This window comes from Rhinoderma darwinii, chromosome 2, assembly GCF_050947455.1.
Source record: "Rhinoderma darwinii isolate aRhiDar2 chromosome 2, aRhiDar2.hap1, whole genome shotgun sequence".
Lineage (NCBI taxonomy): Eukaryota > Metazoa > Chordata > Amphibia > Anura > Rhinodermatidae > Rhinoderma > Rhinoderma darwinii.
This window is the reverse complement of record NC_134688.1, coordinates 471,715,395-471,743,335: the sequence shown is the minus strand read 5'-3', so window position 1 is coordinate 471,743,335 and position 27,941 is coordinate 471,715,395. Positions and strand designations below refer to the sequence as shown.

At 41.4% G+C, this 27,941-nt stretch overlaps 1 protein-coding gene across 1 annotated transcript in view; it reads right to left on the bottom strand.

The window, feature by feature from the left end:
- Positions 1–27,941, bottom strand: part of RCSD1 (RCSD domain containing 1) — a 75,073-nt gene that overhangs the window by 10,407 nt on the left and 36,725 nt on the right. The window contains exons 2-5 of the mRNA XM_075854668.1: positions 15,184–15,285; positions 13,509–13,592; positions 12,040–12,111; positions 5,577–5,777 (exon numbers count right to left, since the gene is read on the bottom strand). Coding sequence (XP_075710783.1) covers positions 5,577–5,777; positions 12,040–12,111; positions 13,509–13,592; positions 15,184–15,285 — 459 coding nt within the window. The remainder of the gene's footprint in view (positions 1–5,576; positions 5,778–12,039; positions 12,112–13,508; positions 13,593–15,183; positions 15,286–27,941) is intronic.

The following is a 27,941-nucleotide window of genomic DNA, read 5'->3' as shown; positions in this document are numbered from 1 at the left end:
TTTTTTCCCTTATCAAGTGCTTTATTACTTAAAAAAAAATTAAACCATATATATTTGGTATCGCCACATCCTTAACGGCCTGAACTATAAAAATATTATGTTATTTATTCCACGTGGTGAGCGGTGTAAAAAAAAACCCCGTAAAAAACAATGCCAGAATTTAGTTTTATTTGTTCACTGTGCCCTACAACAATTGGAATAAAAAGTGATCAAAAAGTCGCACGTATCCAAAAATGGTGCCTATAAAAACTATAGCTCGTCTCGCAAAAAACAAGCCCTCATACAGCTCCGTCGACGAAAAAATTAAAAAGTTATGGCTCTCACAACATGGCGACAGTAAAAATACATTCTTTTTGCAAAAGTAACTTTATTCTGCAAAAAGTTGTAAAACATAAAAAAGTTCTATAAATTAGGTATCGCCAGAATCAGACTGAACCGCAGAATAAAGTTAACATGTAAAAAAAACAACTTACAAAACTATGTCAGAATTGCTGTTTTTTGGTCACCTTGCCTCCCAAAAAATAGGATAAAAAGTGATCAAAAAGTCGCATGTACACCAAAATGGTACCAATAAAAACTACAGCTCGTACCGCAAAAAAAAGCCCTCATACCACTACGTCTATGAAAAAATAAATTAGTTAAGGTTCCAATAAGTCAGGAAATAAAAAATATGCAGTTGTGCAGCCCGAGGGGAACACTTCTTCTGTTTCAAGAGGCGAATTATCAAGGCCCTAAAATTAGGGAACCAGGAAAGGGAGGGCCCAAACATATCTGCTGGAAGCGACGGTGCCCGTATTATACCAGGACAACACGTCCCAGCAAAATTCCCCAAACTGCAAAAGGTGCTGAGTGTGGACCAAAAGGGGGATAAGGAAGGACATTTATTAGTGCGACACCGGCCTGTGCATGAAGGATTGTGTCACAGCGTAACACACATCTATGGATTATTTTACCCCATTATTATATGACTATGCCCCTGATGTACTCTGCCCAGTTTACATTTGCCCCCCACATTATAAACTGAAATACCAGTAAAACTCAAACAAAACTACTACAAAGCAAAATCCACGCTCCAAAAGCCAAATGTTGCTCCCTCCCCTCTGAGCCCTACAGCGTGCCCAAACAGCAGTTTCCTTCCGCATATATGGCATCGCCATACCCAGGAGAACCCTTTTAACAATTTTTGGTGTGTGTGTCCCCAGTGGCACAAGCTGGGCACAACATATTTGCCACTGAAATGGCATATCTGGGGAAAAATTTAAATTTTTACTTTGCACCATCCGCAGCGCAATCATTTATGGAAAAGACCTGTGGTGTGAAAATGTTGACTACACCCCTTAATAAATGCCTTGAGAGGTGCAGTTTCCAAAATGGGGTCACTTCTGGGGGGTTTCTTTTATTATTTCACATCAGAGCCCTGCCATTGTGAACCAATACTTTGCAAGTCGCCGAATTAGGCCTCTACTTCGCATGGTACTCTTTCACTCCTGAGCCCTGTTGAATGTCCAGACAAAAGATTAGGGCCACATGTAGGGTGTTTCTAAAACCGGGAAACACCGCATAATAATTAGAGAGTTGTCTAGTTATGGTGGCACAAGCTGACAGCAGTTCATGACCACAAATGGGGTATTGCCGTACTCTGGCGAAATTGCTTTACAAATGTTGGGGTTCTTTTTTTCCTTTATTTGTTGAGAAAATGAAAATTTATTAGCTAAAGATACGTCTTATTGAAGAAAAGGGATTTTTTTTATTTTCACTGCCCAATTCTAATAAAGTCTATGAAACACCTGTGGGGTCAAAATGCTCACTACACACCTAGATTCATTCCTCAAGGGGTGTGGTTTGATGAATGGAGTCACTTTTGGGTAGTTTCCACTGTACTAGTACCTTAGGGGCTTTGCAAAAGTGACATGGTGCCAAGAAACCAATCCAGCAAAATCTGCTCTCCAAAAGCCAAATGGCGCTCCTTCCGTCCTAAGCCCTACCGTGTGCCCGAACAGCAGTTTATGACCACATATGGGGTACTGCTTTACAAATGTTGGGTTCTTTTTTTCCATTATTTGTAGTTTCCTAAATGGAGTAGTTTTTTGGGCATTTTCACTGTTTTGTCCCCTCAGGGGCTTTGTAAATGCGACATGGCCTCCGCAAACAATTCCTGCTAAATTTGAGCTCCAAAAGCCAAATGGCGCTCTTTCCCTTCTAAGCCCTGCCGTGTGTCCAAACAGCCAATTATGAACGCATGTGAGGTATTGTTTTACTCGGGAGAAATTGCTCTACAAATGTTGCTTTTTGTCCTTTAGTCCTTATGGAAATTAGAAAAAAATTAGCTAAGCCTACATTTTCTTTGAAAAAAATGTAGATTTTCATTTTCTCGGCCTACTTCCAATAATTTCTGCAAAATATCTGTGGGGTCAAAATGCTCACTATATCCCTAGACAATTTCCTCAAGGGGTGTAGTTTCCAAAATGGGGTCACTTGTTGGGGTTTCCACTGTTTTGGCATCACAAGAGCCCTTCAAACCTGACATGGTGGCAAAAATATATTCTCCATTGCTTCTGAGGCTGGTGCTTCAGTCCATTAGCACACTAGGGCCACATGTGGGATATTTCCTAAATCTGCAGAACCTGGGCAATAAATATTGAGTTGCGTTTCTCTTGTAAAACTGTCTGTGTTACAAAACAATGGATAAAAAATGAATTTCTGCAAAAAAAAATATAATGAAATTTGTAAATTTCACCTCTAGTTTGCTTTAATTCCTGTGAAATGTCTAAAGGGTTAAGAAACTTTCTAAATGCTGTTTTGAATACTTTGAGGGGTGACATTTTTAAAATGGGGTGACTTATTGGGGGTTCCTAATATATAAGGCCCTCAAAGCCACTGCACAACTGAACTGGTCCCGGAAAAAATAGCCTTTTGAAATTTTCTTGAAAATGTGAGAAATTGCTGTTTATGTTCTAAGCCTTGTAACATCCTAGAAAAATAAAAGGATGTTCAAAAAACGATGCCAATCTAAAGTAGACATATGGGGGATGTTAATGAGCGACAATTTTGTGTGTTATAACTGCCTGTCTTACAAGCAGATACATTTAAATTGAGAAAAATGCAAATTTTTGCAATTTTTCGCGAAATTTTGGTGTTTTTCACAATTAAATACTGAATGTACTGAACAAATTTTGCTAGTAACATAAAGTCCAATGTCTCACGAGAAAACATTCTCAAAATCGCTTGGATAGGTGAAAGCATTCCGAAGTTATTACCACATAAAGTGACACATGTCAGATTTGAAAAATGAGGCTCTGTCAGGAAGGTCAAAAGTGGCTAAAAAGGGAAGGGGTTAATTGAATTGTGCCTTGTGCCATGATTTCCCTCCCTTCTGCTCCCCATTATCTCCCCTCAAGGCATAATGTGTCCCCCTACACCACATCTTTACCTTCATAACTCCTGCAGCACTACATCTCCCCCTTCCTGCCTACAGCTCTCCCCCTCACAGCACCATCTCCCTCCTCTCTTGCACAATAAACCTCCGTTCCCCCCCCCCCCCCCCCCAAGGAGCCATCATCTTCCTGACGGCATATCTACCAGCTTCTCTTGAAACTTGTAGGGTTGGGGCTACTCCAAGACTTTTTATCCTTCACAACAAAATATTGCTCTGCCCAGAAATGCATTGAGTAGCTCAAAAATCTCTTCAAATTCACTCCAGTCAAGCAAGTCGATAGCGATGACTTTTTTAAATTGCTCCTTTCAGGGATTTTTTTAAGCTATTTTAAAGAGTAACAAAACTTTCAAAAAACTTCTGACATTTTATAGTGGCATGTCAGAAGTTTTGATTGGTTGGGGTCCGGCACCGGTTACTAAAACGAGGTGGCAGAAGAGCTCGGGTGAGCGCTGAGCTGCTTAGTTTCTGATCTGCTTTACTCGAATGCTGAGCAGTTGGTGTGAAGACTCATAGACTTTCTATTGACCCTGTACACCGCTCCGAGGAAAGCCAATCAGAAACTAAGCAGCTCAGCGCTCTCCCGAATGCTTCTTCCGCTTCATCTTAGCGATCGGTGGGGGTCTCAGTGCTCGGACCCCCACAGATCAAAAACTTATGACATGTCACTCTGACACATCAGAAGTTTTTTTAAACTTTAGTTACCCTTTAAAAAGTAATAGCTGCTCCATCATCCATAGAGTAACATGAAAATCGCTTGGAAATCGCTCGCTAAGGCTTGGGTTGCAGGTTTTGCACACCTCCCAACCATCCCGGATTCAGTGGGACAGTCCCGGATTCCGGGCAGATTCCCACTGTCAACTGTATCTACATCCTCAGGACGCAGATACAGTTGAATCCAATTCTGAAGCATGGAACCGTGAGCTCCCTGCTTCAGAATTAGTTCAGAGCGAAGGAGCAGAGGGAGCTCCTCCGCTCGCCGAGGACTCCCCGGGCACAGCGCTACTTTAAGCGCTGTGCTCGGGAAAGCCCTTGACCTCAGTGGATACTGGATGAGCGGAATCCCCGTTGCCGATGATCTGGCCGCGGATTCCGCTCCTAGAGGAAACCCCTGAGGTCACTGTCCATATATGGATTATGACATCAGGGGCTCCTCCTGGAGCAAAATCCCCAGCAAGAGTCGGCAACGGCTATTCCACTCAATCAGTAGCCACTGACGTCACTGTCCATATATGGACAGCAACATCAGGGCTTCCCTCTAGGAGCCGAATCCCCGGCCTATGCTCTGGCTGGGTATTCTACTCCTAGAGGGAGTCCCAATGGCGCTATGTATAGAGCGGGTAGCGCTATCTTCAAGGGGGGTGTGGCACTATCAACATGGACACTGTGGCACTATATAAGGGCACTATCTACATGGGCACTGTGACACTATCTACAAGGGCACTGGCACTAGGGGCAGCTTTAGGAGCATTATACTGTATAAGGTCAGCTAGGGGAGCATTATACTGTATGGGGCAGCTATGTGGGCATTATGCTGTATGGGGCATTAAGCAGTATGGGGCAGCTATGGGGGCACTATGGGAGCATGATACGGTGTGGGCTGAACCGGGCGTGTATGGGGGGGGGGGATTGGGTGGAAATAGAGGCAAGGCTTAAAAGAAAAAAAATTTGCTGCGCGCCGCATCGGTTGTCTCTCTTTCGGATACTTGAAAGCTGGGAGGTATGTGTTTTGTTGGAGTTTTTTTTTAATGCAGTTTTTAAAGCCACAACCAGGAGTGAATCATAAAGGGGGAGAAAGTATAAAGGACCGATATTATTTACCTGCTTCGGATCTTTTCACACTGCGTTTGACGTATATGTAAAACGGAGGCTATAACGGATGCCTAATAGTCATATCCATCACCCACAGGCTATAATTCATCCGTTTAACGTATACGTCATGTTAAGTTATTGCATAGCCCATGATGTATGCCTGTGACAAATGCGATATAGTGGCATCTGTCACCCATGGGCTACCATGTTGAAAAATGTATACGTTATTTTACAGGATTCCTCTGGATAGAATAGCGTAGTCGTAGCCATAGCCTTACATAATTCCTTATGTCGATTACGATTTATTTTACAATCAATGTGCAGACGTTACCTTGGTGAAGCTTTGGAGATGACTGCCCTCTGGTGGTTCTTCGAAACTGATTGGTGTTTCTTCTGTGTTGCTGGAATGTGGCTGGACACCAGGGCTACTGGGTGTCGATGGAGGGGTGCCCCATGGTGAGGCCATGGCTTTTACTACAGGACTCTTTGGAGGTCCTGGGAGAAGTGATGCAGGAGTAAAGGCCAGGTTAGCCTGGAAACAGTACAAAATCATGATAAGCTTGTGCTGCAGATTACAGACACAGGTAAACCAAAGAGCAACCGGGGTGTCATCCTGTACTAATGAAGCCTATTGAGGTCCATATCACTATATGCCCAGGTTATACCAGCATGCTCCATATCACTATATACAAGAAGATGTGTAACTTATACCAGCTGTACATATACAATTATATACAGAAGATACCCAGGTTATACCAGCATGCTCCATATCACTATATACAAGAAGATGTATAACTTATACCAGCTGTACATATATAATTATATACAGAATATACCCAGGTTATACCAGCATGCTCCATATCACTATATACAAGAAGATGTGTAACTTATACCAGCTGTACATATATAATTATATACAGAAGATACCCAGGTTATACCAGCATGCTCCATATCACTATATACAAGAAGATGTATAACTTATACCAGCTGTACATATATAATTATATACAGAAGATACCCAGGTTATACCAGCATGCTCCATATCACTATATACAAGAAGATGTATAACTTATACCAGCTGTACATATACAATTATATACAGAAGATGCCCAGGTTATACCAGCATGCTCCATATCACTATATACAAGAAGATGTATAACTTATACCAGCTGTACATATATAATTATATACAGGAGATACCCAGGTTATACCAGCATGCTCCATATCACTATATACAGGAAGATGTATATCTTATACCAGCTGTACATATATAATTATATACAGAAGATACCCAGGTTATACCAGCATGCTCCATATCACTATATACAGGAAGATGTATAACCTATACCAGCTGTACATATATAATTATATACAGAAGATACCCAGGTTATACCAGCATGCTCCATATCACTATATACAAGAAGATGTATAACTTATACCAGCTGTACATATATAATTATATACAGAAGATACCCAGGTTATACCAGCATGCTCCATATCACTATATACAAGAAGATGTTTAACTTATACCAGCTGTACATATATAATTATATACAGAAGATGCCCAGGTTATACCAGCATGCTCCATATCACTATATACAAGAAGATGTATAACTTATACCAGCTGTACATATATAATTATATATAGAAGATACCCGGGTTATATCAGCATGCTCCATATCACTATACACAAGAAGATGTATAACTTATACCAGCTGTACATATATAATTATATACAGAAGATACCCAGGTTATACCGGCATGGTCCATATAACTATATACAAGAAGATGTATAACTTACACCAGCTGTACATATATAATTATATACAGAAGATACCCAGGTTACACCAGCATGCTCCATATCACTATATACAAGATGTATAACTTATACCAGCTGTACATATATAATTATATACTGAAGATATCCAGGTTACACCAGCATGCTCCATATCACTATATACAAGACGATGTGTAACCAGCTGTACATATATAACTATATACAGAAGATACCTAGGTTATATCAGCATGCTCCATATCACTATATACAAGAAGATGTATAACTTATACCAGCTGTACATATATAATTATATACAGAAGATACCCAGGTTATACCAGCATGCTCCATATCACTATATACAAGAAGATGTATAACTTATACCAGCTGTACATATATAATTATATACAGAAGATACCCAGGTTATACCAGCATGCTCCATATCACTATATACAGGAAGATGTATAACCTATACCAGCTGTACATATATAATTATATACAGAAGATACCCAGGTTATACCAGCATGCTCCATATCACTATATACAAGAAGATGTTTAACTTATACCAGCTGTACATATATAATTATATACAGAAGATACCCAGGTTACACCAGCATGCTCCACATCACTATATACAAGATGTATAACTTATACCAGCTGTACATATATAATTATATACTGAAGATATCCAGGTTACACCAGCATGCTCCATATCACTATATACAAGACGATGTGTAACCAGCTGTACATATATAACTATATACAGAAGATACCTAGGTTATATCAGCATGCTCCATATCACTATATACAATAAAATTTATAACTTATACCAGGTGTACATATATAATTATATACAGAATATACCCAGGTTATACCAGCCTGCTCCATATCACTATATACAAGAAGATGTATAATTTATACCAGCTGTACATACATAATTATATACAGAAGATACCCAAGTTATACCAGCATGCTCCATATCACTATATACAAGAAGATGTATAACTTATACCAGCTGTACATATATAATTATATACAGAAGATACCCAGGTTATACCAGCATGCTCCATATCACTATATACAAGATATATAACTTATACCAGCTGTACATATATAATTATATACAGAAGATACCCAGGTTATACCAGCATGCTCCATATCACTATATACAAGAAGATGTATAACTTATACCAGCTGTACATATATAATTATATACAGAAGATACCCAGGTTATACCAGCATGCTCCATATCACTATATACAGGAAGATGTATAACCTATACCAGCTGTACATATATAATTATATACAGAAGATACCCAGGTTATACCAGCATGCTCCATATCACTATATACAAGAAGATGTTTAACTTATACCAGCTGTACATATATAATTATATACAGAAGATACCCAGGTTACACCAGCATGCTCCACATCACTATATACAAGATGTATAACTTATACCAGCTGTACATATATAATTATATACTGAAGATATCCAGGTTACACCAGCATGCTCCATATCACTATATACAAGACGATGTGTAACCAGCTGTACATATATAACTATATACAGAAGATACCTAGGTTATATCAGCATGCTCCATATCACTATATACAATAAAATTTATAACTTATACCAGGTGTACATATATAATTATATACAGAATATACCCAGGTTATACCAGCCTGCTCCATATCACTATATACAAGAAGATGTATAATTTATACCAGCTGTACATACATAATTATATACAGAAGATACCCAGGTTATACCAGCATGCTCCATATCACTATATACAAGAAGATGTATAACTTATACCAGCTGTACATATATAATTATATACAGAAGATACCCAGGTTATACCAGCATGCTCCATATCACTATATACAAGATATATAACTTATACCAGCTGTACATATATAATTATATACAGAAGATACCCAGGTTATACCAGCATGCTCCATATCACTATATACAAGAAGATGTATAACTTATACCAGCTGTACATATATAATTATATACAGAAGATATCCAGGTTACACCAGCATGCTCCATATCACTATATACAAGAAGATGTGTAACCAGCTGTACATATATAATTATATACAGAAGATGCACAGGTTATATCAGCATGCTCCATATCACTATATACAAGAAGATGTATAACTTATACCAGCTGTACATATATAATTATATACAGAACATACCCAGGTTATACCAGCATGCTCCATATCACTATATACAAGAAGATGTATAACTTATACCAGCTGTACATATATAATTATATATAGAAGATACCCGGGTTATATCAGCATGCTCCATATCACTATACACAAGAAGATGTATAACTTATACCAGCTGTACATATATAATTATATACAGAAGATACCCAGGTTATACCGGCATGGTCCATATAACTATATACAAGAAGATGTATAACTTACACCAGCTGTACATATATAATTATATACAGAAGATACCCAGATTATACCGGCATGGTCCATATAACTATATACAAGAAGATGTATAACTTACACCAGCTGTACATATATAATTATATACAGAAGATACCCAGGTTATACCAGCATGCTCCATATCACTATATACAAGAAGATGTATAACTTATACCAGCTGTACATATATAATTATACACAGAAGATACCCAGGTTATACCAGCATGTTCCATATCACTATATACAAGAAGATGTATAACTTATACCAGCTGTACATATAGAATTATATACAGAAGATATCCAGGTTATACCAGCATGCTCCATATCACTATATACAAGAAGATGTATAACTTATACCAGCTGTACATATATAATTATATACAGGATAGACCCAGGTTACACCAGCATGCTCCATATCACGATATACAAGAAGATGTATAACTTATACCAGCTGTACATATAGAATTATATACAGAAGATATCCAGGTTATACCAGCATGCTCTATATCACTATATACAAGAAGATGTATAACTTATACCAGCTATACATATATAATTATATACAGAAGATACCCAGGTTATACCAGCATGCTCCATATCACTATATACAAGAAGATGTATAACTTATACCAGCTATACATATATAATTATATACAGAAGATACCCAGGTTATACCAGCATGCTCCATATTACTATATACAAGATGTATAACTTATACCAGCTGTACATATATAATTATATACAGAAGATACCCAGGTTATACCAGCATGCTCCATATCACTATATACAAGAAGATGTATAACTTATACCAGCTGTACATATATAATTATATACAGAAGATACCCAGGTTATACCAGCATGCTCCATATCACTATATACAAGAAGATGTATAACTTATACCAGCTGTACATATATAATTATATACAGAAGATACCCATGTTATACCAGCATGTTCCATATCACTATATACAAGAAGATGTATAACTTATACCAGCTGTACCTATATAATTATATACAGAAGATACCCAGGTTATACCAGCATGCTCCATATCACTATATACAAGAAGATGTATAACTTATACCAGCTGTACATATATAATTATATACAGAAGATACCCAGGTTATACCAGCATGTTCCATATCACTATATACAAGAAGATGTATAACTTATACCAGCTGTACATATATAATTATATACAGATGATACCCAGGTTATACCAGCATGCTCCATATCACTATATACAAGAAGATGTATAACTTATACCAGCTGTACATATATAATTATATACAGAAGATACCCAGGTTATACCAGCATGCTCCATATCACTATATACAAGAAGATGTATAACTTATACCAGCTGTACATATATAATTATATACAGAATATACCCAGGTTATACCAGCATGCTCCATGTCATTATATACAAGAAGATGTATAACTTATACCAGCTGTAGATATATAATTATATACAGAAGATACCCAGATTATACCAGCATGCTCCATATCACTATATACAAGAAGAGGTATAACTTATACAAGCTTTATATATATAATTATATACAGAAGATACCCAGGTTATACCACCATGCTCCATATCACTATATACAAGAAGATGTATAACTTATACCAGCTGTACATATATATATATATAATTATATACAGAAGATACCCAGGTTATACCAGCATGCTCCATATCACTATATACAAGAAGATGTATAACTTATACCAGCTGTACATATATAATTATATACAGAAGATACCCAGGTTATACCAGCATGCCCCATATCACTATATACAGGAAGATGTATAACTTATACCAGCTGTACATATATAATTATATACAGAAGATACCCAGGTTATACCAGCATGCTCCATATCACTATATACAGGGAGATATATAACTTATACCAGCTGTACATATATAATTATATACAGAAGATACCCAGGTTATACCAGCATGCTCCATATCACTATATACAAGAAGATGTATAACTTATACCAGCTATACATATATAATTATATACAGAAGATGCCCAGATTATACCAGCATGCTCCATATCACTATATACAGGAAGATGTATAACTTATACCAGCTGTACATATATAATTATATACAGAAGATACCCAGGTTATACCAGCATGCTCCATATCACTGTATACAAGAAGATGTATAACTTATACCAGCTGTACATATATAATTATATACAGAAGATACCCAGGTTATACCAGCATGCTCCATATCACTATATACAGGGAGATATATAACTTATACCAGCTGTACATATATAATTATATACAGAAGATACCCAGGTTATACCAGCATGCTCCATATCACTATATACAAGAAGATGTATAACTTATACCAGCTATACATATATAATTATATACAGAAGATGCCCAGATTATACCAGCATGCTCCATATCACTATATACAGGAAGATGTATAACTTATACCAGCTGTACATATATAATTATATACAGAAGATACCCAGGTTATACCAGCATGGTCCGTGCAGCTCCTTTATAGAAAGCATGCATCATTATATATTCTCCACTGTTACTCACCTGAAGTTTCTCAATAAGAGGGGAGCTTTTCACCTTGACTTTAGGAATCTGTGACTGTGGGGGAGACAGTTTCTATAAGAAAACAGGAGCAGAAAGAACTAAATTACTTATTTCAAACCAATGAATTTAACTAGTAGGACAAGAGTGAGTTTTAACATATATTTTAGCTAAAGTTTCTTTCACATCTGTGTCAGGACTCCGTTCATGGGTTCCATCAGAGCTTTCCGTCAGGGAAACCCATGAATGGAATCCAAACTGAAACAAACAGAAACCATAGGTTTCCGTTTGCATCACTATTGATTTTAATGGTGACGCATCCGGTGCAAATGGTTTATACAGCATACAAGAAAATGGCGACAGCACACTGCGAACACCAATGTCACCTAAGCCACTAAATATAAATAAATATGCATTACTGCTAAATCTACTTACAATAGGGGGGTTCTTAGCGGACATTTTAATCAAATTTTGTGAGCCCACCTGCCACGACAAGGCGACCTCTGAGGTGGGAACCTACGCTGTGCATACACCCAGAACTGGGACATCCACAGATATATGTAGGCTTAGTCCCAGTTCTGGGTGTATGTGCGGAGTAGGTTCCCACCTATAGAGGTCGCCTTGTCGCGGCAGGTGGGACCACACAATTTGATCAAAATGTGCGCTAAGAACCCCTTTATTGTAAGTAAATTTCGCAGTAATGCATATTTATTTATATTTAGCGGCTTAGGTGACATTGGTGTTCGCAGTGTGCTGTCACCATTTTCTTGTGTGCTCTATCTATCTAGATCTGTCTCTGTATGATGGCATTAGTGCTGTACACTCTGAGCCAATCCGATCAGAGTGTGACATTTGGGGTCTTTATCGATAGTATAGACCACAATGTAAAGGTTTTGGGGGGTATGAAACTCTTACATGAACTGCACTAAACTGATGTCTATAAGAGCTGTGTGGAGCTGTTAAAAAAAGGAATAAATGATCCCTCTGCTTCCCGCTGATTATTTAGGCTATGTTCACACGGAGTATTTTGGGGGAGGAATATCTGCCTCAAAATTCCGTTTGGAACTTTGAGGCAGATTTTCCTCTCCCTGCACGCCGATTTTCGCGCCGTTTTTCGGCCGCGGCCATTGAGCGCCGCGGGCATAAAACAGCGCGAAATGCGCTTTCTCTGCCTCCCATTGAAGTCAATGGGAGGTCAGAGGCGGAAGCGCCCGAAGATAGGGCATGTCGCTTCTTTTTCCCGCGAGGCAGTTTTACTGCTTGCGGGAAAAAGACGCCGACGCCTCCCATTGAAATCAATGGGAGGCGTTCTCGGGCCGTTTTTGCCGAATTTTGCGACGCGGTTTCCGCGTCAAAAAACTCGGCAAAATACTCCGTGTGAACATAGCCTTAAGGTGATGGGTAACCTCACTTCATGGCTGATGATTTGATGGGTACCAGATAGGACCTTCTTCTACTTCACTGAAACTCACCTCATCCCCATTATTAGTAACCTCGGGCTTAGGCAGCGGCAGAGAACATGGTGGTTTCCTTCTGGTGACCTTATGTGGCGGAACCTTAGAAAGAAAAGACACAACATTATGGAATAATGTCCAGCAAAAATAAAGCTTAACATATTTTGCCAATAATTACTTTATGGGAACGTGATTAGAGATGTTATACGCAGTCTGATCGGTGGAAGTCCAGATGTTGGGACCCCAGACAATTACAAGAAGGGGCTAATGAGAAGAAGTTATGGAAACTTTGTAAAGCTCTTGTGATAGCAAGTCAAAAATGTTATAGGATTGTCCCGATAAATTACTTTTATGACAATCTGATTGTTGTGGGATCCTGGTGCTGGAAATGCCATCTCATTTATTGGCCGATGCAGGTGACTACCAATAATTGAAAATGGGCAAGAAATCATTCTGAAACCCAAGATTGCTCTTACTCCCGCTTTTCTTTGATGGTTGGCAGTCCCGATCCAGCGCCAGCCAAGTTGGGCCTCCATGACAACCAGCCTGCTCTGGTGATGTCACACCTGGTGGCAGATTTAAAAAGAGATTCTGCATGAAACCACTGCCTGTATATCAAAGGTAAATTTCTTATCTTAAGTTTCGACCCCGACCTTGACCTTAGACTTGTCTCTAGATTACACCATCTTCTCACTCCTTCTGGTTTTGTCGCCTGACACTTATAGGTCGATCTTCTTGTTATTGACCCCTGGCTCCTCTCCGTCTTCTCCTCTGGATTGTTGCATCATTATCGACCCTTGGCTTTGTTCTGACTTTGCACCTGCTCCCGCTCCAGGCGTTCCCGCTGCGTATCCAGTGCCAGTCGGGGACTACTCTGGGGACTGTGACCTGGGAATACGACCGGGAAGGACCATAACCCCTTGGGAGGTTTCTATGGTGTAGAACTGTAAAATTCCTTGGGCTCTGTTCACATATCACTTGTAAACTACGTTTGACATATGCGCCGAGAAAGCCAATCTTAGACCTTCAAGTTGGCCATACACATGATATGACTTCTAGAAGACATCACCCCTGCTACTCCCATTAACTCCAATAAAGGAGGAGGGGTAAGAAGCTGGTAGACATCTTCAGATTCACGTATCTTGACCATGAAGAACAAAAATGGCCAACTGAATTCCTTCCTGAGGTCAGCTGTGAGGAGAGAAACAGGAAAATGTCCTTCAAGATCCCTTCAAAACTCAAGAACTTCCAAGGAGCGAAACAAAACATTAATTTCTGACCTATAAGACATTCGTTCCAGCCAGGTAATTATGCAATCTCAAAGGCGTGGTACTGAGGTTCCATTGGCACCATAGTGATGTACCCATGTGCACATGACCTAAAACATTGTGGTCTAGCTCCCAGTAGGACAATTTTTGGCTGACAAGTATCACCCCTGACACAGCTGAAGGTCCAGGTAGAGGTAAATGGCCATCCGATATCTCTGGCGTCAAATATCTAAGGGGCGAAACAAGTCCAACCTATCAGATACTTGTTGGGGAACAGTCTGGCAGCCCCCATAGACATTAGATTCTTGGTGGAGGCCACCAAAATTGGATCCTGCCTATAGAAATGTTTTATCTCCGGCCAACTTCATATCACATCATATTATGGTGGTATCTCACAGGGAACCTAGGTCCTGCCTGGTAATCACCTCTTTCCTAGCACTGCTCAAGGTGTCACCAAATAAGCCGGCGAGCTTGGCCACAGACGGTGGTGCGGACTCCTCAACTGCGCCACTTTCTGCTGATTTCCCCTAAAAAAAAAGAAGAAAAAAAAAGAAAAACAACATTAAATGCCGGTAGTTATGAAAAACTAGCGCAAAACTAAATCATCATATCATGAAAAGTTCTGCAACTTTCTAATAAAGTTTGAATACCAGTTCCCCACCATTTTCAAGAGGTCTGCTTGCTTTTACGGAATGGGAAATTCTTGTTTAAATCCAGAGGCTGAAAACCTGTACAGACCTAATACTTCTCACAGCTGAGGGTTTGATACAATTAAATCAAGTCTAGACAATCCCCTGTGAGGATCCTCTACACCAGTATGACCTGCGCCATTTTTAATCTTGTTTTAACGGGTCTGTTTTTTTCCCCCCCAGAAGCAGTGCCGATCTTATTCATGGGTTGTGTCTGGCATTGCAGTCAAGCCTTACTCATTTGAATGGAGTTGAGCTGCAATACCAGAACTAACCCATGGATAAGAGTGGCGCTGTTTCTGGAAAAAGAAGCAAACCCTTTAATCTCGACAGATCCTGCACAACCCCTTTAATCATCTATTCTACTCTCGAGCCAGGCAGCTCTTGGTCTACATCTGATAAGTCTGTTAACCCTTCACTGTTCTCGTCTGCCTCCTATGTCCGGCAGAAATGTCAAGAGGCGTCATCAAGGGTCTGTTATTTCCCGCAGGAGATTCCATTCTGACTTTATCCCAACAAGGAAACAGACACTGAAAAACTTATCTCTTGCTACTTTTTCTTTAATGGTAGTAAGAAAAACTTCTCGTGGGAAACTCTCAAAATTCTTGTTGCTTGTGACGGCGACGACTTCTGGTTAATTTTTAGTGCAGTGAATTTTACAACACAACAGATTCTCATACGTTAAACACATGACGTGTAGGGGCCATGAGACTGCCCAGAGTCATTATATGTATGAACAAAAGGCCCGAAATGGAATGAATATCTCCAGTCACAAATAATAAACATATCGATGATGCAGTAAAGTTTTATTGTAAAGACATTCAAAATAGGTAGTGCTAAATACACCAAATGTTATTCTGAATGTCGCTCCCATCATGCCTCAGGGCAGAGCTTTCTCCTGTGCTCATTACTGCCCCCTGCTGAGTCATTTGTATGAACTGCCAGGAAGTGTGGGGGAAGGGAAGTAACAACTGCTCTGAATACATTTCTGGCTCCCCTTTTACATTCCTTGTAAGACAGAAGGAGGCAAGACACATAGGATGACTTCTACTCTACTATGTTTGTCAGTACCAGCGGTACTGAATATAATACTTCCCCTATATAAGAGAATATAACTACTATAATAGTGCCCCTACGTACAAGAATATAACTACTATAATACTGCCCCTATATACAAGAATATAACTGCTATAACACTGCCCCTATATACAAGAATATAACTACTATAATACTGCCCCTATGTACAAGACTATAACTACTATAATACTGCTCCCTATATACAAGAATATAATTACTATAATACTGCTCCCTATCGCCAAGAATATAACTACTATAATAGTGCCCCTACGTACAAGAATATAACTACTATAATACTGCCCCTATGTACTGGAATATAACAACTATAACACTGCCCCTATATACAAGAATATAACTACTATAATACTGCCCCTATATACAAGAATATAACTACTATAATACTGCTCCTATATACAAGAATATAACTACTATAATACTGCCTCCTATATACAAGAATATAACTACTATAATACTGCCCCTATATACAAGAATATAACTACTATAATACTGCTCCCTATATACAAGAATATAACTACTATAATACTGCCTCCTATATACAAGAATATAACTACTATAATACTGCTCCCTATATACAAGAATATAACTACTATAATACTGCCTCCTATATACAAGAATATAACTACTATAATACTGCCCCTATATAGAAGAATCTAACTACTATAATACTGCCCCTATATACAAGAATATAACTACTATAATACTGCCCCTATATACAAGAATATAACTACTATAATACTGCTCCCTATATAGAAGAATATAACTACTATAATACTGCCCCTTATATACAAGAATATAACTACTATAATACTGCCCCCTATATACAAGAATATATCTACTATAATACTGCCCCTATATACAAGAATATAACTACTATATTACTGCCCCTATATAGAAGAATATAACTACTATAATACTGCCCCTATATACAAGAATATAACTACTATAATACTGCTCCTATATACAAGAATATAACTACTATAATACTGCCTCCTATATACAAGAATATAACTACTATAATACTGCCCCCTATATACAAGAATATAACTACTATAATACTGCCCCCTATGTACAAGAATATAACTACTATAATACTGCCTCCTATATACAAGAATATAACTACTATAATACTGCTCCTATATACAAGAATATAACTACTATAATACTGCCTCCTATATACAAGAATATAACTACTATGATACTGCCCCCTATATACAAGAATATAACTACTATAATACTGCCCCTATATACAAGAATATAACTACTATAATACTGCCTCCTATATACAAGAATATAACTACTATAATACTGCCTCCTATATACAAGAATATAACTACTATAATACTGCTCCCTATATACAAGAATATAACTACTATAATACTGCCCCTATATAGAAGAATATAACTACTATAATACTGCCCCTATATACAAGAATATAACTACTATAATACTGCTCCCTATATACAAGAATATAACTACTATAATACTGCCTCCTATATACAAGAATATAACTACTATAATACTGCTCCCTATATACAATAATATAACTACTATAATACTGCCTCCTATATACAAGAATATAACTACTATAATACTGCCCCTATATAGAAGAATATAAATACTATAATACTGCCTCCTATATACAAGAATATAACTACTATAATACTGCTCCCTATATACAAGAATATAACTACTATAATACTGCCCCCTATATACAAGTTCATAACTACTATAATACTGCCCCCTATATACAAGAATATAACTATTATAATACTGCCCCTATATACAAGAATATAACTACTATAATACTACCTTCTCTATAGAAGAATATAACTACTATAATACTGCCCCTATATACAAGAATATAACTACTATAATACTGCCCCTATATACAAGAATATAACTACTATAATACTGCTCCTATATACAAGAATATAACTACTATAATATTGCCCCCTATATACAAGAATATAACTACTATAATACTGCCCCATGTATACAAGAATATAACTACTATAATACTGCCCCCTATATACAAGAATATAACTACTATAATACTGCTCCCTATATAGAAGAATATAACTACTATAATACTGCCCCCTATGCACAAGAATTGATCTAATATCTAATAGAGTGTACTTTGTGATTGGATAAATCTGTGTCTGTCATCAGTTTTATTAATTATAGATGGACTTGATATAATAGTTATAAAACACGGTGGATATTTATGGGTCTGGGTATAATAACATGGAGTATAATCTGCAGTATTAGGTCACAGCTTGATCTGGGCAGTATTCACACCCTGTGTGACATCTCATCTGCCTCCCAACCCTCTTAGGCTGAGTCGGTGCCAAATTCACTTTCCTCCCTCCACTTTGAAACTTATCGCATTGCGTCAGATAAAGGAATAATCTCTGGGTTATGGAACACGCAGACGTTTGATGATTTGACAAAAGTCATTACGTAACGGGAATTACACAATCCTCCTTGATTCATCTGTACACAGTGCTTAGTGCTCTATCTCCAGGCAGACCCTGTAATGTTGGAGCGAAATGCCCTAAATAACAGAATATAAGGGTCACATCTGCACCCACTAACCGGCCCTCAATCCTCCAAAGGTACATCTTCAAACTTTAGGGCGTAATAGGCAAATTAATGTGTCATTGGCCAATTAGGTGACCCCCTCGCTATACATCCAATTGGCCAAAACTGTCTCTGGTGGAATAATTTGCATATTGCATACTAAAAACTGGTCTATGAGTCTCTTATAGATGTGATTTCAAAGGGATGTCCACCTTTTATCATCATGTAATTTTTAGGTCCAACATTTTGTGTTGAATTTTTCTTAATTATTTATTATAGAAGTCAGAGCTCCATTTTTCGGACAAATCTCCGTAATAGAAATAGAGATAAATTATAATATCTGTCTGCCTTCAGCCACCAGTAGGGGGAGCTCACTGCAAACTGTATTATTATTATTGAGCTGAATTTACAGTATGCATTGAGCTCTCCCTAGCGGTGGCTGCAAAATAACTAGTAGACCCAGTAGGCCCAGGTCCGAATAAAATAAAGAGCCCCTAAGGCTATGTGCACAACACGTTTGGTGTATATGTTTGGCGGTTATTTGCTGAACGGGTCTATAGACTTTTTTTTATCTTGGGAGCCTATGGATGAGGTATGCCACTGTATGGTGTACAATGGACTGCGCCAGACAGGGGCTTTATGTTCGGCACACACATTCAGAGTTTTTCCCAATGTATGCGCCAAACAGAAAGTCCAAATGTTATGTGAACACAGCCAATTATAAGAAAACCCAAAGTTCCTGCAGATGAAAACCCTATTTGGAGCAAATTTTGGAGCCAATCACATTCTGCCAGGCTCTATTTTTATGGGTTGACTTGCAAATAACCTCTTAGACCATATTGATGATTGAGGGTTAGCCCAACGTACCCATCTCCAACACTGTTCAGGGTGAGAGGCGAGTGCAGGCGCAGGGCAATTAATATACCAATGGCTGCTCTCCTTGGTGCCGCCAGCACAATATGGCGCCTGTACATTTGTGTTGACAATCATGACCGCCCCTCTACTTCTGCCATTGACAGAATATAAGCCTCAGGGGAAACCCTTATTTTAAAGGCGGGTTCCCAGAGCCTTGGTGCCCACAATGGAGACAGAACGTTGCCAACGTTCCACATTAATGACATCATCCACTTTTACATGGTGACGTACCTGTTATACTCCTGGTGGTCTAGAGTGGTTGAGTGGCTAATACCTAATACCCCTGGTGAAGAAGGGGTTAATATTGATATATATTAAACATGGTGCTTATGGGTTAATTTCTAGTATCCCTGGAGGTCTATGGTGCTTAACCATTTATTGTAATTATATTATATTTTGTTTAGGATGGTGCGAGGGTTAGTGGTGGTCTCGGGCAGTGTACCTTTAATTTAGTTAATAAATAGGCCCCGAATTCTTATAAAGGTCAGGGCTCTGTTGTTTTTTTTTTTTTAATAAAGAGTTCAAATCCCCTGGTTCCCTTCACATATCCATAGCCCAACTTGATCCAATTCCGTCTTCCTGTAGCGACCACTAGGGGGAGCTCACAGCATGAACTCAATAATACATTCATATGCAGTGATCTCCCCCTAGTGGTGGCAGGCCCAGAGGGGGTTTTGCAGGACCTTGGAAACCCCCTAGTTCGCCCATTATTTGAGATTTCTGCTTGTCTACATCCCCCTATCACTCTTGCTCGTATTGACAGCCAGTCTGGTAATAGAAGTATATAAGAACATCGCTGACAATGCAATTCTGTTTACCGACAATCTGCCTGTTTTTGACCATCCGTGCCTGCCACCTGCCCTGACCTATTGCTACATTCACTATACTACTCCGGGTGTAGCGGCCTGGGGTTACCCCGCAGCAAAGTCCTCATCATCCCTGTACAGGGGTTAAGGAGTGAAGACCGGGGGTTACCCTTAGTAACTCCGCTTTCTGGAATAGCCCAAGTCAAATCCCTTGGCGACAAGGAGGGTTCACACCGCCCCCTGCTGGCCCTACTATAGCCCAATCCTAGGGCTGTTGTTACACTAGTAACAAAGGCAGGGCTATGACAACCTTCTAGTTATTTTGGTGTCACTTATAATAGTTGATTTGGTACAGTTCATATCTGGATAGATGGATCTCATAATTGAATAATTAAAATCTACAAAGGATGGACAGCGGTGCCAAAAATTAACTAGAAAATAAAAAAGCTAATCATTTTAAGGTTGGAGCTACCCTTTGAAGGGGCTGTCTCATCAAGACAACAGCTTTGTCACAGTAACCTGCCCCATTGAAGTGGGTCCGGCTTCATAACCCCCCCCCCCCCCACACCACCCACCGAACTGCTGATATAGCTGGAGTTTTATTCAGCTCTGCAGTGGCCACTACAGGAGAAATGTTGTATTACATGCTGACCTTGCAAGTGAATGGCTGTCCATGGACTGGTCACGTCTGCCAGAGAGAGAGCTTTCCTCTGCTCTGGCTCATAGAGGGGGCTCCTTAGTGGGGACCACCTTCTATAATGTCCATAACCCCTAATATTGAATATGGTCTGGGGACAACCCCTTTAAATAATTGTATCAATAAAGCTTACTCAGAGAATTCTTGTCTCCAGTTTTAAATCAAGGCTGGCAATGTCCTATCAAGTATAAGTCTATAATGTCAGTGATCGGAGATTTAAGGGTTTACTCACTAAGCCCTCGAGTGGCTGATCACTCGGTAATCGTCTAAAAGCAGCCAGGGACTCAGGCTCATAGAAGACAACAGTGTGTGAATAAGCTGTTTGGGAATAGAATTCATTACATGTCCCCATTAACCAGGTTTATACCGCCCAGGAGTAAGAGACGCCTATTAAAGGAACATTGCATTCCATTTTTGGCTGGCTGAGCGGATGGGGCTTTGCTTGGAGGTGGAGTTTAGTGTGCCTGGTCTCCTATTGCAGACAAAGGAAGTGAGGAAGGGGTCCTGCTGCAGCCAGTTGCCTTACAGTTACCCTGGTTGGTTAGAACTGTGAATCTATAAATGTAAGGCTCTGTTCACATTTGCGTCATGGTTTTCATTAAAGGGGTTATCCCACCAGGGACATTTATGACATATCCACAGGATATGTCATAAATGTCAGATAGATGCGAGTCCCATCTCTGGGACCTGCACCTATCTTTAGAACGGGGCCCCCTAAACCCCTTTCTGCCACTCTGTGTTTCGGCTGAAGCTGGTGAATTCCGACTATAAAGAAGGAAACAGCGTAGCTCGCTTAGCTACCCTGTTTCCGTAAGTCCCATAGAACTGAATAGTAGTTACAGATAAACAGTGTAGCTCGATTGCAACGCTGCTTCCGTAACTGCCATTCACTACTATGGGACTTACTGAAACAGCGTAGCTCAGCGAGCCTCGCTGTTTTCATAACTCCCGACTATAAAGTCAGGAAGTGACCGAGAGCAGGGGCATAACTACCGCTGTAACAGCCATAGTGGCTGCTACGGGGCCTGCGGCATGAGGGGGCCTGTGCTGCCCCCTGTGTCCGGAGGCTGCGCTAGCAGCCGCTATGGCTGCTACAGCGGTAGCGACGTCACATTCAATAGTTACATCCTTCGGACGCAGATCTTATTGAACACTATAACAGAGCAGGGAGGTATCTCCCTGCTCTGCCATAGGCTACACATACCTCCCAACCATCTGGGTGGTGTCCCGCTGTCCCGGGCGGCAGGGGGTATGTTCCACTGTCTAACTCAATTCTGAAGCAGGGAACCATCAGCTCCCTGCTTCAGAATTAGTTCACAGTGGAGGAGAAGAGGGAGCTCCTCCGCTCGCCGGGGACTCCCCGGGCACAGCGCTACTTTAAGCGCTGTGCTCGGTGAAGCCCTGATGTCACTGTCCATATATGGACAGTGACGTCAGTGGCTACTCCTAGAGCGGAATCCCCGTTGCCGATGACCTCGCTGGGGATTCCTCTCATAGAAACAGTGACAACAAGGCTTCACTTTAGGAGCAGAATACCGGACCTATGCTCTGGCTCGGGACTCCGCTCCTAGAGAAAGCCCCAATGGCGCAATCTACAGCTGGGGGGTGGCGATATCTACATGGGCACTGTGTCACTATCTACAAGGGCAGTGGCACTAGGGGCAGCTAAGGGGGTATTATGCTGTATGGGGGCTGCTTTGGGGCATTAAGCTGTATGGGGCAGCTATGGGGCATTATACTGTATGGGGCATAGCACTGTATGGGGCAGATATGGGGCATAATGCTGCATGGGGCAGCTATGGCTCATTATGCTGTATGGGGAAATTTGTTTGGCCATTATACTGCATGGGGGCATCTGTGTGGGCATTATAATGTATCGGGGCATTTGTGGGCATTATACTGTTTGGGGCATCTGTGTGGGCATTATACTGTATGGGGGCATCTGTGGGCATTATACTGTTTGGGGCATCTGTCTGGGCATTATTCTGTATGGGGCATTTATGGGTCAGTATACTGTATAGTGGCAGCTATGGGGGCATTATACTGTATGGTGGCAGCAAGAGGGCATTATACTGTGTGGGGGCAGCTATTTGGTATTATATTGTGTGGGAGGCACTATGGGAGCATGATACTGTGGTGTGTATGGGCGACGATTGGGTTGGAATTAGAGGCGTGGCTTAAAGAAAAAAGATTGCCGCGACACACTGTGCGCCGCATCGGTTGTCCCTCTTTGTGATACTTGAAAGTATAGCACTATCTACAGGGAGGGCTGTATAGCACTGTCTACAGGGGGGGCTGTATAGCACTGTCTACAGGGGGGACTGTATAGCACTGTCTACAGGGAGGGCTGTAAAGCACTGTCAACAGCAGTCTCAAACTCGGCCGGGTAAGTGGGCCGCATATAGAAAAAATGGGAAGTTGACAGGCCGTATTACTTTAAAACGTGATACAATACAAAATTATTGTTAATCAATTAGTTATTTGAACTACTATAACACTATATTACTAGAATAATAATACTACATTACTATAATAATACCGTTAGGTTTAAAATTTGAGATATTTCTCCACGTGCTTATTTCAACAATCCAGCTTTCCAGTTTAAGGCTGGGTTCACACGACCTATTTTCAGGCGTAAACGAGGCGTATTACGCCTCGAATTACGCCTGAAAATACGGCTTCAATACGTCGACTTACTGTGCCGACGACCTGTAATTTTACGCGTCGCTGTCAAAAGACGGCGCGTAAAATGACTGCCTCGTCAAAGAAGTGCAGGACACTTCTTGGGACGTAATTGGAGCCGTTTTTCATTGAATCCAATCAAGAACAGCTCCAAATTACGGCCGTAATTGACGCCTCGCAAAACGCGAGTACATGGAATTACGTCTGAAATTAGGCTGCCGTGTGAACATACCCTTAGTGTCGCTAAATGCAGTCCGGCAGCTCAGTTAGCAGACACACATGTCAAGATTGGACAGCCCCTTTTTAGATAGTGCCACGGTGCCCTCGGTGGATGCTGCCGCAGTGCCCTCTGTAGATGCTGCCGCTGTGCTCTCTGTAGATAATGCCACACTGCCCTCTGTAGATAATACCATACTGCCCTCTGTGGATGCTGCCGCAATGCCCTCTGTAAATGCTGCCACAGTGCCCTCTGTAGATGCTGCCACAGTGCTCTCTGTAAATGCTGCCACAGTGCCCTCTGTAGATGCTGCCACAGTGCTCTCTGTAGATGCTGCCACAGTGCCCTCCGTATATGCTGCCACAGTGCCCTCCGTATATGCTGCCACAGTGCCCTCCGCAGATGCTGCCACAGTGCCCTCCGCAGATGCTGCCACAGTGCCCTTCGCAGATGCTGCCACAGTGCCCTCCGCAGATGCTACCACAGTGATGTCAGGGGCTTGCCGAGAGCTGGAGTCCCGGAGCAGAGCCGCTTCTGGCAGTCTGCCTGGGATTCCAGCTCTGCTCCTGACACTGTCCATATATAGACAGAGATGTCAGGGGCAACCCCAGAGCTGGCGTCCCGGGCAGAGCGCTAGTAGGCTCTTCCTGGGACTCCAGCTGTGCTCTGGACATCACTGGGACTCCTGCTCTGGGGAAGCCCCTGACATCATTGTCGATGTATGGACAGCGATGTCAGAGGCTTCCCCAGAGTCCCAGAGCAGAGCCGATAATAGCGCTCTGCCCGGGACTCCGCTCTGGGTAAGACCCTGACACACTGTCCATATATGGGCAGCGATGTCAGGGAATTCCACAGAGTCCCGGAGCAGAGCCGATACTAGCGCTCTGCCCGGGACTCCGCTCTGGGGAAGACCCTGACACACTGTCCATATATGGGCAGCGATGTCAGGGAATTCCACAGCGTCCCAGAGCAGAGCCACTATCGCTCTGCCCGGGACTCCGCTGTGGGGAAGACCCTGACACACTGTCCATATGTTGACAGCGATGTCAGGGAATGTCAGGGAATTCCACAGAGTCCCGGAGCAGAGCCTGTACTAGCGCTCTGCCCGGGACTCCGACTCTGGGGAAGCCCCAGACATCGCTGTTCATATGTGGACAGCGATGTCAGGGAATTCCAGAGTCTCGGAGCAGAGCCGATACTAGCGACTCTGTGTTCCGCGGGCTGCAGATGACAGCCCCAGGGTCCGCATGCGGCCCGCGTGCTTGAGACCCCTGGTCTACAGGGAGGGCTGTATAGCACTGTATGGGGAGACAGTGTAGCCCTGTCCACAGGGGGCGCTGTATAACACTGTCTACAGGGGGGGGCTGTATAGCACTGTCTACAGGGGGGCTGTATAGCAGTGTCTACAGGGGGGGCTGTATGGCACTGTCTACAGGGGGCGCAGTATAGCACTGTCTGCAGGGGGGGCTGTATAGCACTGTCTGCAGGGGGGGCAGTATAGCACTGTCTGCAGGGGGGGCAGTATAGCACTGTCTACAGGGGGGCTGTATAGCACTGTCTACAGGGGGGCTGTATAGCAGTGTCTACAAGGGGGGCTGTATAGCAGTGTCTACAAGGGGGGCTGTATTGCAGTGTCTACAGGGGAGCTGTATAGCACTGTCTACAGGGGGGCTATATAGCACTGTCTACAGGGGGGCTGTATAGCACTGTCTACAGGGGGGCTGTATAGCACTGTCTACAGGGGAGCTGTATAGCACTGTCTACAGGGGAGCTGTATAGCACTGTCTACAGGGGAGCCGTATAGCACTGTCTACAGGGGGGCTGTATAGCACTATCTACAGGGGGGGGCTGTATGGCACTATCTCCAAGGGGGCTGTATGGCACTTTCTACAATGGCAGGCTTTGTGTGGCACCCAGGGAAGGGGGGCCCAGTAAAAAGTTTGCTTTGGGTTTCAGTGTTTCCTAGTTACGCGCCTCGCTGGGAGGCAGCGAGAGCAGAATAAGGTAGAACAGGGTTTAAGGGGCCTCGTTTTAGAGATAGGTGTCGGTCTCAGAGGCGGGACTCGCATCTATCTGACATTTATGATATATCCTGTGGATAGGATGGATCCAGACGTCACCCGACTGACCCCATTTACTTATAATGGGGTTTTGTCAAGATTTCTGTCATTTTGACAGCTAGAATAGCACTGCATGTTGCATTATTCTTGCTGTTAAAAGTGACCTCCAAACACCAGTGTGAACACAGCCTAACACTGCAGTGTTGTTAGATCATCGAAACCCACTGGAGAGCTGAGCATGTAAAAGCAATGCTTCTGCCTAAGGGTATGTTCACACACACTATTTACGGACGTAATTCGGGCGTTTTAGCCCCGAATTACGTCCGAAAATGCGCCTCAATAGCGTCGGCAAACATCTGCCCATTCATTTGAATGGGTCTTACGATGTTCTGTTCAGACGGTCATTTTTTTTACGCCCCGCTGTCAAAAGGCGGGGCGTAAAAAAGACGCCCGCGTCAAAGAAGTGCATGTCACTTCTTGAGACGTAATTGGAGCCGTTTTCCATTGATACCATGGAAAAACAGCTCCAATGACGTCCGTAATGGACGCAGGGAAAAACGGCTGCAACATGCCATTACGTCTGAAATTCCGGAGCTGTTTTCTCCTGAAAACAGCTTCGTAATTTCAGCCGTAATGGACGCTGCCGTGTGAACATACCCTTAGGGTTTTCCCTGGATACCAGTGATGTCTCTACTGTTTCTTCCCTGACTGGCCTGACACAGCGGTAGACAATTCTGGAGAGTTGAAGTGCAGGGAAGACACCATTTGTGTCTCCCCTGCACTTCCTCCACACAGATCACAGGTAATACTGGCAATTGCCCTCCCTTGGAAGTTTTTCACAGGTGAATTGTAAATGATCCTTCTGCTTAGCAGACTGTATAAGATGCCTTCTCCTACGCTGGATCTTAACCATTTCTGAATTCTGAACCATCAGATTAAATGAGTATAATAAGTATGTAATTGTGGATGCTGCTGGCACTTTAGGATTTCAAGATTAGTGGGTGACAGACAGAATTTTTTTTTAACTAGACTCTGATTATGTGGAAAGAGGAACTGAGACGCCAGCTGGAGATTCTCAGACGTATTAAAGTCTAACCCCATGAAAGTAGCTGCATACACAGATTGTAGTCAGTATCACATTCCATAGAGAATCCATTTTTATCTTATCTCTCCTCCTGTTAATGTTTTCTGTCGGTCTTTTATGTACGATGTTAGAAATTTCACCTGACTTCCTGTTTGGGTGACTACCACTTGAGTGCGTGTAGAGATGTGTACAAATATAGTCACAGAAAGTTCTATCTGCTGCACAGCAGACTGCCTTCCTATGCTACACTGGCATGTTTCCCTATATGCACTGAACCCTAAGGCTATGTTCACACGGTTAACAAAATATGACTGAAAATACTGAGCTGGTTTCAAGGGAAAACAACTCCTGATTT